Genomic DNA, 17,025 nt, shown 5'->3' on the forward strand with positions numbered 1-17,025 from the left:
ACATCAAAATTGGAACCAATTTAAAACATAATCACAGATTAAACTAAAAAATTCTTGCAGAATACAACAATTTTATTCTTCAGGTATCAACTCCCGAGAACTGAATAATATGGTATGGTATTTGGAGGAGGCGTTCATCGCGACGGCTAAGTATATTAGCGCCATAGGGAAGGGTATGGAAGGAAGAGTGGCTAGAAACCTGGCGTCGGCATTAGCCTGCTCTTAAAGAAGGGCGCCTAGAGGACCACGACTGAACGGCCAGCCGGACGGATGTAAGGTTGTACTTGCAGCTTCTTCCACTAAGCACTCGAGCAGGGACCGGGTGGCCTCTGAAAAATTTCCGCCGGAATTTGAGCACGGGGTGGGACCGAGAACTGAAGTGAAAACGTTTCCTTTAACGACTGATGGATGGTAGTGAAAAGGAAAAAATCAGCAAATATTAAGCAATGATCCACGAGAAATATGCAGCAGAGAGGAGAAACTTCAATTTCCTTACATTTCATATGAGATATTGATGATTTCATGTACTTATGTGACATTATAAATATTAGCGAATGCCAGTTTTGTTTGAAGAATATGAGTTTTTACGTTTCAAATGTTCATTTGAGACCCAATTCTTTTTTAGTTGTCTTATTAAAAAGGCGATAAAAGCAGGATTATGCCAAAACTTCTCCATTAAATAGAATGTGTGAGAAATATAATAAATGCTGTAGTTAACTTTATGTTTCACGAAAGAAAAAAGTTTGGAAAACTCCGGTTTAATTGATACATTACCATGACTGGGGCCAAAAATCCACGCCTATGATCACTTTGTATGAAATGACCTTTACCTGTAATAAATTTGTTTGGAAAATATAAAATAAATAAATGAATTAATTAAAACTATGTCCTTGGTAACCTCATGGAGCAACACTAATTCTCACTTTGCACGAAAACGCAAAACTATCTCCATAAATGCTATACTCTATGGCGTCGAGAACAGTGCCGTTTTCAAAGTATCACTAAATGCTTAACTTACTTCTACCACCGGCGAGGATTCTCCAGGTATTTTCCACTTCATATTCCGCCCCTTAGACATCACTGAAATCAAGTTTTCTTGAGGTCGGGTAGTCTGAAAACTCCCACACATATTTTTTAGAGCGAGGGAACGTCCGTGGAGAAGGGAAGAATTACTTCCAGGCCATGAAATCTCATATCACATCTCACGCCCGCACGTATCTCGACCGAATATTACCTAACGTGAAAACTACGCCAGATACTGCTTTTTTGTTTTATCAACTTTGCTCACATTCTTCGTAGCTGGGAAAAAATATTGAGCTCTCATGCAGGGGCATTCATAGCATAAAGCGAGACTACGGAGCGGAATATTCCGACGTGAGGAGACGGAACATACCTCTCTCTCTCACTTCCCCACACATTCCTCAGAGCTACTTGTACTTACCGGTACATAAGTACTTCATCATTAATGCTACACTCAATTCCTTCCCCTCCCTCTAATACTGCAGCCTAAAACCCCATCCGGCTCGCACTAAATGCACAACTTTTTGACGCTGCACCCATTATTTCGTTCGAATAATCATGAAGGTATTTGGAGAAAGAGATTGACAGCTGAGGTCATTTTGCGCCATGAGGGATGGATAGGTAAGGATGAGTGCAGAGGAACCCGGCGTTGGCATAAGCCTACTCTTAACCCATTATAACACGATATATACAAAATATATAAAAGTGTTCTATTGTGTTCGAAAGTTTAATGTCGAAGTATGCAGCTGCTACAAGAATTTAGGGGGTGAGAAGACAAGGGGTACAATTGATATTCTTCTCTAAACATAGTGAGGTAGGAAACATAGTAAAGATGCACTTTTGTATGTTCCACAGAAATTTCAGTGGAACATACAAAAGTGTATCTTTGTTATGTTTCCTGTCACCAAGTTTCACCAAGTATCGCCTTCCAGCCTTAAGTTGAATAGTTAGGTACATGAATTACGTAAAGAACACAACCGAGATCAACTATATATTTAGTAGTGCATTTGATTTTACACTTGATGTCAGGTGATAACAGACACTCACTCGTACCTCTTAGCCAACATTAGTTTATGAATATTTCTTCTAAAATTTCTGTACCTAACTCTGTTTAGAAGAAAAATCATTTTTATGAAACTTAACGTTCTAATTTAGAGAACAATGTCATTTTTAAGCTATGACAATTTGTCGGATGAACAAATAGTTAACATTTTAATCAGTGATGGTGATACTTCCGATTTAGAAAATCTCTCGGATGATGAGGACGCAGTCAATGAAGTAGCTGTAATTGATCAAGAAGGTAAGAAAATATCTCGTCCTGTTTCCTGTGTTCCTTTCAATTGATAAAGTTACCTTACAATAACTAAGACCCTAGATTCACGTCACGTCAGCTACCTTATTTTCCTCTCAGAGTTTTATGAATGATTTTGATTGAATCAGGTGGAGACCATGAAGATAATCCATCAGATGATAATGATGTTGATGTGTACGAAATTATAAATTTACCGGAGGACATTCCTGGGCCGTCCACTTCAAAGGCTTCAAGCTCCTCGACCAGAGAAAAGAGATCAACAAGTCAGCGGCAAAACGGAAAGATCTGCATCAAGTAGTCAAGGTACCAGTGAATCACATCAGAGCAGTCAGGCTCCAAGACAGCCACCAAACCCTGATCCTGCAGTTCGCAAGGAAATTTTTAATTCTCTCAATTTAACTGACAGAAAATCCATCTCTTGGACAAAAGGTCCTCTTGACTCCCATGCCATAAACTTTTATGAGTTACCGCCTAAAGAAGTCACAAGTCTCCCATCGCCCTATGAATATTTTCAGCGTTATATAACAGATGACTTGGTGCAAGACATGGTGGAAAAAACGAACCTTTATGCGACTCGAACAAATGTGGCTAATTTCCCACCGGTAAATGAGCGAGAAATGAAAGTTTTTATCGGAGTAAACCTGGCTATGGGTATTTTCAATTACCCGCAGATACATCTATTTTGGAACCAAAAATTCAGTATTCCACTCATTTTAGACAACATAAGTCGTAATCGCTTCCATAAAATTCGGCAAGCTTTCCATGTAACAGATGTGAATGAGAAACCAGCTAATTCTAATGACAGGTTTTGGAAAATCAGACCGATTTATGAATCTATCAGAGCTCAATGTAAAAACCTTGACATCGAGCCAAACCTTTGTGTAGACGAACAAATGATTGGATTCAAAGGACAAATTAACGTGAAACAGTTTATCAAGAATAAACCAACCAAGTGGGGTATAAAAGTATTCGCACTTTGCGGGGAAAGTGGGACTGTATATGACTTCATTTTATACCAAGGTAGTAGTACAGAAATTCAAGAAAAATACAAGGATTTTGGTCTCGGGCCGTCAGTAGTCATGCAACTCGCAGAGCGCATTGACCAAAAGAATTGCCGCCTCTACTTCGATAATTATTTTTCTAGTTATCATTTATTCCAGTATTTACTGAAGAAAGATATCTACGCCATTGGTACCATAAGAATCAATAGATTTTCAAACCCTCCTCTCACAGATGATCCAAAGGTGAAGAAGAACCAAAAACGAGGCTACGCCGAAGAGGTCAGGAGTAATGATGGGTCAGTGGTTATCACGAAGTGGCTAGATAATAACACTGTAAATGTAGGCTCCAACTATAAAGGTATCGGGACTATGGACAAATGTAAACGGTGGGATCGAGCTACCAATGCCTTCATTGAAATTGATCGACCTGAGTGCATTAGACTCTATAATGAAAGCATGGGAGGGGTTGATAAATGCGACTTTTTACTTGCTATTTACAAGACAAAAATCCGAACCAGGAAGTGGACACTTCGGATGGCCAACCATGCATTTGATCTTGCAGTGGTTAATTCTTGGTTGAATTATAGATCAGATGCAGAAGCAATTGGTTTGCCAAAGAATAAAATTTTAGACTTGCTGGCTTTTCGACTTTATGTTGCGGAAAGTCTTGTTCTTTGTGGATCGACTGCAGGGAAGAAACGCGGTCGACCATCCAACTGCCCTGTCATTTCACCAACAGTTCCAAAAAGAAGGAAGCAAATTTTAAAACCGATAGATGACATCAGATTTGATAATGTGGGACATTTTCCTGAATTTAAGAATGTCGCAAGCACTGGCAGATGCAAAAATCCCGGATGCAAAAGTAAAACATATATAATATGCACAAAATGTAACATTAATTTATGTTGTGCACGTGAGAAAAATTGTTTCCATGAGTATCACGTGAAAAAGTAAACATTGTGTCACGCCGTTGTAATAAAAGAGAAAATATGTTTAAAAAATAAAACCAGCACTAAATTTTTATTTCTAATCAATTTGTTGTTACTTGTTTTCATCATATAAATGGATGATTATTTTTATTTATTGGTATTTTATTGGTCTAACATTTGCATGATATTGGAAAAGTTTGAGCTGACAAGCAAACAAATGAAAGAAGAAATAGAGCACATAAAAAAAGTTATAAAGGTGGTGACAATTACTCATCAAGTAAACAAAAATTCTTCGTCGTCCCCTATTTTCCTATTCTTATGTTTGCAGAAAAAATTGAAATTTAAGAAAAAGTTTTGATACAGGGTGAAAGAAAATAATAAAAAAGGCAGCATTATCTTGCTCACCGCACATTGAAGTTTGGTTTTATTACTATATAAATTAGTGAAAAAATTTATCTCTATTTCTTTACAGTAACATCACATTCTTCACTGAAAAAAAGGAAGGGTTAAAATTTACTTCTAACTGTCAGGGCTGCTCTACAGTATTAAATACTTCAAGACTTTGGAAATCATTACACCACGGAACTGGCGCTGTTGTTCCCAATGTCCCATTTAGAGGACGATCTGTATTTTTAAAACCATTAGTGCTACAGAGGTCAGACACAACTCAAAAAATTGAAAAAAAATAGCTGGTTCTAAAAATATAAGTTTCAAAATTTTAGGATCAAAATCCAAAATGCGGTAGCGAAAGGGTTAAGTTTATTTTCGGAATAAATCCCACAAATCCAACTTTGAGCATTCAGCTTAATTTCTGCCGCTTGACTTCTTTATCCTCTCACATTGGGTGAGTAGTGGCGTAGCTTATTCTAAGACTATGCCAATACGTACCAAATATCGCCAATTATCGACAATAAGGTCGAGCATGCATTACATTTTTATTCCTTATCCGTTGATGGTTTGAGGCGTAACTATGTGAAAGCGATTCATTATTATTATTACAGTATTCTACCGATTAAGGTAGGTTTCCATGGAGTACTAAAGAAGTGATCTGGGAGCCTCCCTTTCCTTCCAGCGCTACCTTCCTCAATTCACTGTAAGGCCTACTCCCTTTCAATCTATCTAAAAATCCCTTTCTTTTCCTTACCCTCCCTCGTTTCCCTAACATTCTACCCTCTAACACAATATTCAACATCCCTTTCATGCTAAGGATTCGCTCAATCCATACATTCTGTCTCCTCCGTACCTCATCTAAAAGCTGCCTATCCTCGCCAATCATATCCAGCACTTCGTCGTTCCTTTTCCTCCCCGTCCATTTCACCTTCTCCATTCTTCTCCATACCCACATCTAGAATGCTTCCAATCTTCTCTCGTCTTCTTTCCTCAATGTCCACGTTTCCGCACCGTAGAGCGCTACACTCCAGAATTATGAAAAATGAAAAACAAGTGAAATGAAACTTCGTGCTTTCACATGAGTATTTATTCACAAATTTACACGACCATGGTTTCAACGTTAGGCGTCATCATAGGTGAACTCTACAGAGGTCCATCACATTATTTTATACCAGGCTTGGAGGGGGAGGGAGGAAGGTATCTAGGTTGAACGGATTGGTCAACAGATATGAGGGAGGGGGGAAAAACTTGGTCATACGGTAGAAATAAGTTAGGGGGCCTCCTCCCCCTTTGAAGATACAGGCTGCCTTTGTAAAGGGAAGAGCACGGGACGACCTAGGGTTAGCGAAGGGACTGTTGAGCGAGTGAGAAAGTCGTTCACGCGTAGCCCAAACAAATCAGTTCGGAAGGCTAGTCGTGAATTAGAAATTCCTGTGTCGACTGCTTGGAAAGTTTTAAGGAAACGCTTACAACTAAGTCCTCACCGTTCATAGTTATTACAGGCTCCAAAGCCTACAGACCACGGCTTACCTGCCAACCTCACCATGGAAATGTTGTTTCATGACGATGATTTTCTGGATTATGTTGTCTTCAGCGATAAAATTGACCTTTCCCCTCAGTAGACATGTAAACACTCATAATTTGTAGATCTGGGGTTACTATGGAACACACGTTTCAAACTACAGATTCAGTCTTTGCAAACTGTAAAACACAAAACGCTTTCTGTTCAATAGTCGCCATCTTTGCAACTACCGCCTTATAGCAGGTCGTGGCGGAAAAATTTCACGCACATGCGCATTTTCGATAAAAAACAAAACTTAGAGATTTCTTTTGAGATATAATTTATAACTGTAAGTATAATGTAATAAATATTATAATGAATTAAAACCCCGGTATTCATTTATAAACACCCGGTATTATAATCCACCTCAGTATTGAGCCCTGAAATGACAAAAATAAAATTTCCAAATTCTAAGTGAATGTACCTGTTTGACACCACGACGATAAGTGCTACCAGAAACAGCGTGGACCTTTTGTGAAGTTTGCGATAGGGTAATTGATACTCATAGAGTTTATGAAGCATTCAATAAAATAACTTCTTTGAGACTACAGAGATTTTTGAAGCACTCGTTTTACATATAAGGTATCGACTTCTGGCCACAAACGGTTTTTTTTACAAAAATAAGAATAATTCACTCTGATGACTCGCGTTAGAACACATAAAACTCGTCATAACATAAAACTTTCCAGGAAGACACAATGTACTACAACACCCAAACATAACCATCTAAAAAATATCAAACCAAGTAAAATTTTCAAAAGGCCATCCAATTATTTTGTATTCCTATTCCCAAACAAAAGCGGAGACTTAAAGTACTTAGTTCTTTGCTTAACTCGAGTCCACCAACGCAAACTCTACCACACGCAAGTTATTCTGATAAAAGTTCATGGCTAACGGATTCCACCACATGAATTGCGACAAGACTGAGTGACATCATACCAATTTGTGTAACACGAAGTAAATTAAATTTTAAAAAGTTTTCGGTTAATACTCCGTCTGTTTTGATACTTCGCCTGGAGTAAATAATTCTGGGCGAAAAGACGCCAGGAGTGATGGAAAGAAAGAAAAGAGGTTCAAAGGATGGAAAAAAGAGTGATGGGATGCTGAATGAATTGGGATATTCCCGATGGATTATACGCAGATAGTTTTAAGGGTTTCCACTCCGGTCAAAGGAGTTATCTCCGTTCATCCCCAAAAACAACAGCACATTTCAGTTGTCGATACATGTGAGAGACTCTCCCTTGACCCAGATGAAAAGCCGAGGACTTCATCGCACAATGAGAGTTCACGGGACGACAGATTTATTTCATGTCACAAAAGTGAAGTAAAAAAACGCGATTGAAGTTAATGTTATTGCATTCGGATTGAAAAAAATGTTCCCGATTTCTTAATTCTACAGCGGAATATGTAACATAGGTGGCAAATCACCTTTTCACTTCATAAGAGATAATAATAATAAATATTTTAATAGTTTGACTGATTAGTAACCAATTAACTAGGCAAGATATCTCCAACATTTGAGTTATTTTGATTATTATTATTATTATTAAAGTATTCCACCGATTAAGATAGGTTTTCATTGAGTATTTAATAATTATTCTGGTCCTCATATTACCCTTCTTGGACTCTCTTCAAATCACTGTGAGGCCTACTCCCTTTCATTTCGTCTAAAAACCCTGTTCTCTTCCTTCCGCTCTCTAGTTAACAATACTCTCTAACACCGTTTTTAACATCCCCTCCCCGTTAAGTACTCCACTGTGGTTATACTACATTAAAATGTGAGTCGCAGAAGTGGTAGGATGATAAATGCTGGATTTCTCATAACTACAATAATGTCACTTTTCGAGGCGACGCACAGAGGTCTCAAATATAAAAAAGCCGGCCAAAATTAATAATGTCTTTATTTTATTCAAATTATCAACAAAAATGGCTATTACCTATTAATTTTGATCGCCTGAATCTGATTTTAACTATATTCTAACGCTATGTCTTCATTTTTTTAAAATTTTGAGCCATTATAATTTAAAAATCTTTTAGAAAATCTCGATTTGAAGTCATAGCGAAAGGCAATAACTATTTGTGCATATATAACTAAAGAAAGTATAATTATAAGGAAAAAGATGCAAAAAATTGTTGCTAAAAACTTTGATAGGATTTTTTACAAGAAATTGACGGGATATGAACCCGCAGCCATCAGCATAGTCAGCGGCTACCCATATCGGAATGACATTTACTGAAATTTTGGCGAGCGCCTCGCCTACAGCGGAAGGTCTCCGCAGCGGTCTTTCCGTTGTCGTGGTGCAGAAATCCGGCGAAAGGAAGGCAGAGAGAGAGGAGAGGAGGCCAGGGTGAAGGCCAAGGATGCTGCGAAAGTGGAGATTGTCGCCGGAGGAGAACGCTGACCACACCGGAAACCGTCGTTTCCCTTTGGGGGAGAACTTCTTGCTCGTGTGTCTGCAGCACTCGCCCTTCCCTCGAACTGCAAGAAACCGCAAGCGGCGGCCCACCGCAGCGGCATCGCATGTCCCGGATGAGGACTGACTGCCTAACTGGGTTACGAGGAAAGACGACCATCCTCTGGCGTGCTTGGCCACTCCACCCACGCAGGCAATTGAGGTTTTCGGAGGATCTCTTGGCAGAAATACACACCCTAAGTGACCCTGAAACTCTGCGTGGCCACTTAACTGAGGTCGGAAGCGCCTCTTTACATCATTGACTTAGTTTCGTCAAACACGGAACCCTTTTTTCAATCTCATCGTAAGGTCAATAAGAACATTGGCTTCGTGAAACTATTCACTCATCTCCCCTTAAAAAGTTGGGCCAGGCATTAGATCGGTAACAGGGCTACTGTCTCACATTTTTCATCACGATTAGACACATTGGCAATAAAAATCCCAGTACTGCATTTAATCCCACTTTAAGTCAGCGGGAGTCCAAGCTTCCCAAAAGCTCCAAAAACAGACTATTATACCGTAAAACAGAAGAGAGAAATTACATAATACTCATTAGAAGGTATTATATTCTACAGATTCGCATGCGCTTCATATTTTTATCGTTTTTTATAAACATTTTCTTATCATCCCCTTCGATTACCTAACTCCTTGAATGGAAGGCGGCCTTCTATCCACCCTCAGTTCTTCCGCATGTCTCCTAAATTTTCTCCTCGCTATGCGAGCCCACTTTCTCTCGAAGATAATAGGAGAGATCGATTCCATATAATATTTCACGTATGAAAGAGGAAAAAATTTAAAACCTTAAGAAATACAAAGTTTAGTTTGCTAATTATAAAACGAATCTATGGTCAATTTAAAACTATTTTGTGATGACTGTGTCGCCTTCACAGCTCAGTGGTAACGCAAAAAAATTCTGGATTACCCTAATAATGGGCTTTCGACAAGACCAAGAGTAAATTCACGTGTAAATACCTATTTCATAAATACAAACCGTGTTTTAACAAACACCTGAGAAGATGCAAGGGTTAAATGATTAGAAGAGCGCTCCTAACTTTAAAAGACGTCTCCGGCAACACTAAACCCTGAACCTTAGCTCTCATTTCCATCAAAGAACGAACAGAATGTGTCGACACCCAAGAATTCTGGACAATTGGTCTGCATCCCTCAAGGGCACTGACGTTAACCCGATAGGAAGCAGTGGAAGACCAAGAGACACGGTGGTGTGGGGCGGACGTGGGTGAACGACTGCAAGGAACGAGCCAACACTCCGAGGAAGTCGCTCTTTGAGCTTGTTAAGGCCCACCAAGGCCAAACCGCGGACTGTTAGACGACGACGCCGCCTCCTCATTGCTCTCTGCGCCCCGCTACATCACAAGCCCACGCCCGCACTCCACTCCAATATCTCTCCACCCTCCCCCGACGAAGCATTCCCCGAGGCAGGATGTTTAGGGGCAGACGAATAAAAGAAATTAAAGATGAACAAATGAATCCTTTTTTTCTTTCACTCTATGAGAAAACCCTACCAACCCTTTCAGACAATTACTGACGCGAAAGAAATAAATGAAGGACTATCATGATACTAAAAAAAAACACAGTTAAGCCATGGAACAAATTGTAATAATTGAAGATAATGTTTAGAAATGAATATATTTATATAATGTACGCCGATGTATCGAAAGAACTGGATGAAAAGTAGTTATCAAATATGCAGACATTGTGAACAAGATGAAAATACAGGAGGTCAAGCATAGGATTACTTAATCCTTAATTGCTGCCTGAGAAAACCCTAATCCCGACAATGCCTAGAAATAGGAGCGGTCCTAGAAGCTTGTAAAGGGGGTAAAGGTACAGAGCTTTCCCATTTGGGGTCAATTTTATCAAGTTCAAATAAATACGTGATGACACAAATGTTGGAATAAATGACGTTGGCGATGCGAACAACGACAAATTTGTACGCCTCCTGAGAAAATTCTGGCTGTTAGGAGAGCATAAAGATCCACACACAGACAAAAGTTACAATTCAAATCTAATATAAAATCAGTATCTTACATGAATGATGGAAGTGACCAATGAAGAATGTGTCACTTCTTTCGAGAAACTCCACCCTTGTGACGACGAACGGCAAACAAGATGCTCAAGGGGCACGACACCAGGGATTATGCGAAAAACGAATTGCAAAGAAAAATAACAGGGTGGAGAATTTTTGCTACCAAAATCAAGTGAATGAAAAGGCGATGAGCATGCGAACAAAATCTTTATCTGAAAAAATATAATTTCTGGCCACGCCTGGACACCACGAGGTGGAAGAATGACTAGAACCGTTAAGTAGAACAAATAGGGACTAAAAGTGGGGTGGGGGGAAGGAAGACTATCACGATTCTCAAATGATACGACATTGGTACCCAGTCGTGTGCGACATAAATAAAAGAGCAAAATAATAATAATAATGAACGAAAACGAAGGAGGAGCCGCGCCTCCCATGAACCATGCCGGTTATCTTCACGCCATCTCGTAAAACGGGAGAGAGTCTCATACTACGGGAGAAGGAAACGATGTTGGGTAAGGCAGTAGCGTTTCTCAGCCAGGGATTCGCCGGCCGCGTCCCTTGCGCCTCGCCACCCTACGACATTCCCACCCGAAACCATTCAATAAAACAGCAACCCCGTTTGCCGTCAAAGAGATGACCGCCGTAAAAGTTGTCGAGAACTGAGGCGAAATGACTGCGTCTCCCCATGCACTCCGGTTTATGGACTCGAGGCGACGCAATCGCCCTCTGACGGGGAAGGTCGAAATTACGGCGAGGAAATGAAACCCTTTTTTCGACGAGCATCCATCAAAAAAGGAAGAAAAGGGGGACAAATGGGGGACTAAAAATGGGGGGGGGGGGGAAACAAGAACCGGTTGTGGCGCGAGAATCTCGCCAAAATGAGAGATTTTTTTACGGGTGCGATCTGGTGATACAAGTGTGTTGCAGAAGGGAACGATGCGCTCTTTATGTTCAACCACTTCGTCCTTGCCGGCAACAATATACGACGGCTGTTTCTCCGCCACATTCGACTTGTAAAGCCAATAAATTATTTATGGTGCGCGATAAATACTCCCAGAAAGTTTACAAAAGGGAAAAAGGGTGAACATGCACTGATATTCATGATTCTTCATCTAGAGGAATAATCACCCTCCGTAATTCTTCATCTTGAGGATTAAGCACCCATCTCGCAATTTATTTGCGCGAATAAGTATTGGGATTGGTAATGATACCAATTTAAATAATAAAAAGCTACTGAAAGTTATTCCCATACAGTATCAATTTTTTTGATGCAACAAAATTCCACTGACCTCTCCCAGTTATGAATTAAATAACTTGGAAAAGTACCCCAGCATTACTTAGAAATAAAATATTTTATCCAAATAACACCTAACGTTTAAAAGCTGGTCGCAATTAAATTCTTGACCCGAGGGGAGAGGAATCCGCCCTTTTCATTTACATTTCGATGAGCGTTACGTAAGTATTTTACTTTTATAATTTGCTTCTTCAATGATTAAATGGACACATGTAAGATCCAGGATTTGAAACATGGATCCGTCGGAAAAAAAAAACATTTCCCTCTGCTTAAAAAATATCAAGCTTGCATCATATTAATTACAGTTAAACGAGCGATTTATAGCACACATGAAATTGCGAGAGAAGAGGATCCCGAGCCATATCAGGACTCTAGTGGTTAGGGTGAGGAAAGTTTTCAGGGGTGGAAATTGCTAGCGAAGACCCTCGCATATCTTAAGAGCAACTCTCCTGGACTGAAGACCACGGAAGAACGCCGCGGGTTCCTAGGATCTACCTCCTAAACAGAACGGGTACGGTCCATAAACTGAATTTTTGGATGGGATTGAATTTGGAGAAGATCATTCCACATTCCTTGTACTACAAGATGTTAATGAAATAGGGAATAGAGAAACTTCAGCACCCATATTCGTCGTAGAAGTGAGCTGCTCATAAAAGTTAAGATACATGAAATAGGTGCCAAAAGACTTATTTTTAAACTCAGAAATATCTAACTGCACAAATAAGCCTCCGAATAGACTGTTGAAAACATTTCTCTTTTATCTCTTTTATGAAATATCACTAAGCACCTAAAAACTGAGCAAAAAAACGACACTATTCCATAAAAAGCCTGCATTGAGCTACCGTTAATAAATTGGTAATGAAAGCAGCTTACTACGTCCAAACCAGCCTAAGTACGTCGCATAAACTGTTTGTAACATGCTTCACGATCTTTATAATCGACCATCCTCACGTAGTTTTATACCTAATGCCATTGCTTATGAGTGATACAAAGGAAAACAGTATGTTAAGTGATTAAAAGCTGAATTTAAAGGATAATCATGGAAAACGAGTATTTTTTTAATAGGAGGCGATATCTCCGTGAAACGTTAAAAAAAATGCGCACTGATGAGAAAAATGATGAAATTATGCCAAGAAAGAAAATTATGAAACTTCTACTTTAAGTCATATGCAACAATAGCACTAAAGTAATGCATGGATTGTATTGGGTTCTCGTAGAAAAAGAAGTTCGAGAAAGCCTGGAATTACTAAATCCATTTCGTAATTAACATTTGGTTGTTGACAAACATCAACTGCAGCATTTGGAAGAATTGGGTGTAAGATAAACAACCAAACATAATTAAATGGAATCTCATTGTTGATTTAAATAGTGGTCCAAATGGAATAATGCCAAGGCATTAATTTGAAAACATCAAGTCTCAGTGATATTGGATGTGCAGTTCATGGTCACTTAATTAAAACGCACGCGGTGAGGCGTATTAATTTCGTAAATTTGGGGAAACCCGTTGGTAATTCGGGATAAACTATCAACCTGAAAGAAATTACATACCATGTAGAAATGCAATTATGCAAGTGAAATTGAAAATAACTGGGAGAAAATTCCAGACCAATGTCATATTTTATTTGTTATTCCCGCGGATGCATTCATTTTAAGACAGGAAAACACTTTAACGAACAAAGGTCACCAAGTTCAGCGTTGGAGTTCGAGGTCAACACCGAATGGTATGAGTTCAAATTCTCAACATACGATTTTTAATATCCTGATAGTGTCATCGTTCTATAAGAAGAATGAACATTCTAAAAGAAATCTGTACGCGCAGATGAGAATAATAATGCCGGCGATAAATTTTACCGGGAAAATCAATCTATTTGCATGATAACATGATTTTAGGGTATACGGCCCCTTGGGAGTTTATTCCAATCTAACCTTATGCAGTCTTTCAGCCATATGCACTCATACCTTTTCCAGGGAAAACAAACGCAATGACCAGGTTTAGGGTTCCACAAAAAAACACGATATGGATATTACAAGTGCGCTGATTGGCGTGATAGCTAATGCAATTGCATTGTACACCAAATTATAACGAGAAAGTAAGTAAATTGAATAGGGTGGTTTCCAATTATTTTTTTATTGCCTAAATCGAAAGATTATGACTCCTGGAGTACGTATTTCACGCTTTTAGATTTTTAAATGACGATATCTATTTTTCGCGATTACATGAAAAGTGAAAATTTTCAAGCGCGCGAAAACGCGACGCGTAAGTATGAATGCCGGGAAATCTCTCCATGTGACGTATTTCTCGTTCCCGCTGCCGCCCTGTGAGGTGACCTTGAGGCGAGGCTTAGCGCTGATACGACGCAGGCTGCTAGTGGGTAGCTGAGTACCCTGCTGGCTGGTAGCGCTTGGCTTAAATAAGGATTATTTATACCTTATCAAATGAAGAAAACTTTCCTGCCTTAGCCAGTTTTAATAAGTGATTATTAAGACATGTTTCCCTGAGCTCTGCGCCTCATGCATCCAATGGCAACCTCAGATGATGTATAACTCCTATCTTCTCGTATAGAAACTAGGTCCCTGTGACGTCACGTGGAGTGGCATCGTATGGGCGCCAATCTGGCCCTTTTCAAATAAGGATAAAAATGGACCACTGTCTTTCGTCTAAACCGGTATTTCTAAAACAAAATAATTTGTATATTATGAATACACTAGTGGTGGGTAACGAATCGCAATCAATGCCTTTCGTTTTATTTGATGAAGGAAACTACCCTATTGGTTATATATGAAATCGTTCCTTCCCGTAACAAACGAGGGAAATTCTTGGACATAATCTGGAAATTGTCGCCAAATGTGGTATTTAAGTGGTTAAATTAAAATACGAAATCAGGAATCCATGATGAGACATACAGCTGTACAATGGTTCACATAGTCCAGTCACTACATTTTCCGATGAACCCAATTCCCTCCATTACATATAGATTTGATTGGTTTGCATAGATGATTACGCAAACCACCATACTTTTCACGACTATCCAGGCGATTAATGAAAGCAATATCGATGGATGAATTGGTGGTATTTGTGAAATAGCTTGCACCGGTCTGGAATGATCTCCAGGATTGGGGGAAGGCTTGAGCTTCGGTCGTGTGCCAAAATCGCAGTGGCACGCATCCAATTCCTGTTGGAATGCGTTTCGCACCTAAGGAATTAAATAAAGACTCCGCATCAATGAACAGAAATGACTAACTCAACTAGGCGTAAATTAATAGGCATAAAAGAGAAAAAGAAAATAATATTTTTGGAATCAATTAAAGCAATAATATGTATAGAGATTTAGTCAACAAAGTATTATTCAAAATGTAGAAAAATTCATTCATTACACGTGAGCTTTAAGCGAAAACTAGTTAAAATTTTGAAATTTTTACAGGGCCACTTATTCAACTGTTAAGGAAACAACACTGAGTGATGATGACGCATTTGAGTTGAAACTTGAAATAGTGTGACGATTCAAAAGAATTATACACAGTATTTATTTGCAGCTCATTTTAATGATACCCTAATGTTACTCACGAGCAAATTCTATATTTTATTCTATATTTTATTGGATATTGTCTTGTATTACTATTTATTCATTTGACAAATACATGTATTCTTGCCCTTTTTGGTGATAATTCCATCCAGGTGGGGTATACTCCCGTGACCTTTGGATTTGCAGGTTCATGGTGTACATACAAAACGTTGCGAATGAAACTATTGGACTCATGTAACGTATGTGCTACCAAGGTAAGCATGTATACAACAAAAAATTGTAATTCAGCAAAATATTAGAAAAAATATAGATACCTAGGACATATACCTACTATAGAATAGTATATTAAATTCTCATATGACACAAATCAAGGAAAAGGAATTGATTCCTTTGTATATTCTTTTTTGAAGCACTAAGGAAAAAGTAATTCTACCACTAATATTATGCATTTAACAGTTATGCTCACATTTTGCTTTTTCCTATCTAGGGCGAATGCTTTGTGAATTGTGCATGTGCATTTGTTATGGGCCATGGTCGTTTTTATGTCCGCCATTATTAAAAAAAGCTCTTTATCGTAAGGTCTGTTACGACATATATGAGTCCACTGATATTGCAATCACCACTACTACCACTTTCAACAAACTACGCCAACTATAACCTAATTTAAAATTCTATACCGGAGGACCAAACCGCCAGGACTCATTTCGGCAATAAGAAATTGGACGAGGATGAAATAAGGGACCAATTATCTGAAAATTGCGGTGAAATATGAGTAGGGAAGTGGAACCACGGAGTATGTGCCCTTAAATGGCGGCACAAATTATCCAGAATGGAATGGCGGTGTGCGACCCACACCTCACACCCGTGGCGCGGGTAACACGCTGCTTAAATGACCGAAAATCTTTTTCAAACCACCCGCATAAAACGAAACCAGGGATGTCCTCTTTAACACACCAGCCCCAGGCTACCGCTCCCACCTTCGCCATAAAAGCCATTATCCCCACACGCTGAAACCGAACGCTGGCTATTGAACCTCCAGCATAAGGGATTAAACGCGAAAATCGCCCTTTTATTCCTAATTTCCCTTCTGCTTTTATCCATTGTCTCACTTTCCCCCTCCGCGCCAGTGGGTATATCCTTCAAAATTTCAATTCGAGCACATCCTTCATTATGGAAAGCCTTTATTCTCCGCAGAATCAACAAACCTCGCTATTCATAACGGAAATCTGGAAGGTCACGCGGGCCGTTCGAGATGTTTTCAGACGGATTTTCATGGGATAATATAAAATGCTAAACGATTTAGATCCACAAAGAAAAGATGAATGGAAATTTTTTAATAAATATCATTTAACGTGGGAAGTGAAGGAGAAGGGGTATTAATTAAGAAGTAGTAAAGCAAAGGGTTGGGATCACAATAAAAAACGCTACACCATGAAATATCTCCCAAGATGACGAAAAAATCAAATATCCTACCGGTATATTAACTGTAGAGCC

General features: G+C 39.1%; 2 protein-coding genes across 3 annotated transcripts in view; one reads left to right on the forward strand and one right to left on the reverse strand.

Annotated features, from left to right (window-relative positions):
• Nucleotides 1-17,025, reverse strand: part of LOC124155905 (somatomedin-B and thrombospondin type-1 domain-containing protein) — a 958,847-nt gene that overhangs the window by 259,893 nt on the left and 681,929 nt on the right. The gene's annotated exons all lie outside the window — the stretch shown is intronic.
• Nucleotides 2,159-4,479, forward strand: LOC124155904 (piggyBac transposable element-derived protein 2-like). 2 transcript variants are annotated; one of them, XM_046530098.1, is made up of 2 exons: nt 2,159-2,320; nt 2,461-4,479. In XM_046530098.1, the coding sequence occupies exon 2, from the start codon at nt 2,878-2,880 to the stop codon at nt 4,285-4,287; it is 1,410 nt and encodes a 469-aa protein (XP_046386054.1). In that variant the 5' UTR covers nt 2,159-2,320; nt 2,461-2,877; the 3' UTR covers nt 4,288-4,479. Both variants share the same exon structure in this region, with proteins under 2 accessions (XP_046386054.1, XP_046386055.1).

This window comes from Ischnura elegans, chromosome 3 (assembly GCF_921293095.1).
Source record: "Ischnura elegans chromosome 3, ioIscEleg1.1, whole genome shotgun sequence".
NCBI lineage: Eukaryota > Metazoa > Arthropoda > Insecta > Odonata > Coenagrionidae > Ischnura > Ischnura elegans.

What these genes read in the sequence shown, in the direction of transcription:
- LOC124155904 (XM_046530098.1), top strand. Translation starts at nt 2,878, where the DNA reads ATGGTGGAAAAAACGAACCTTTATGCGACTCGAACAAATGTGGCTAAT.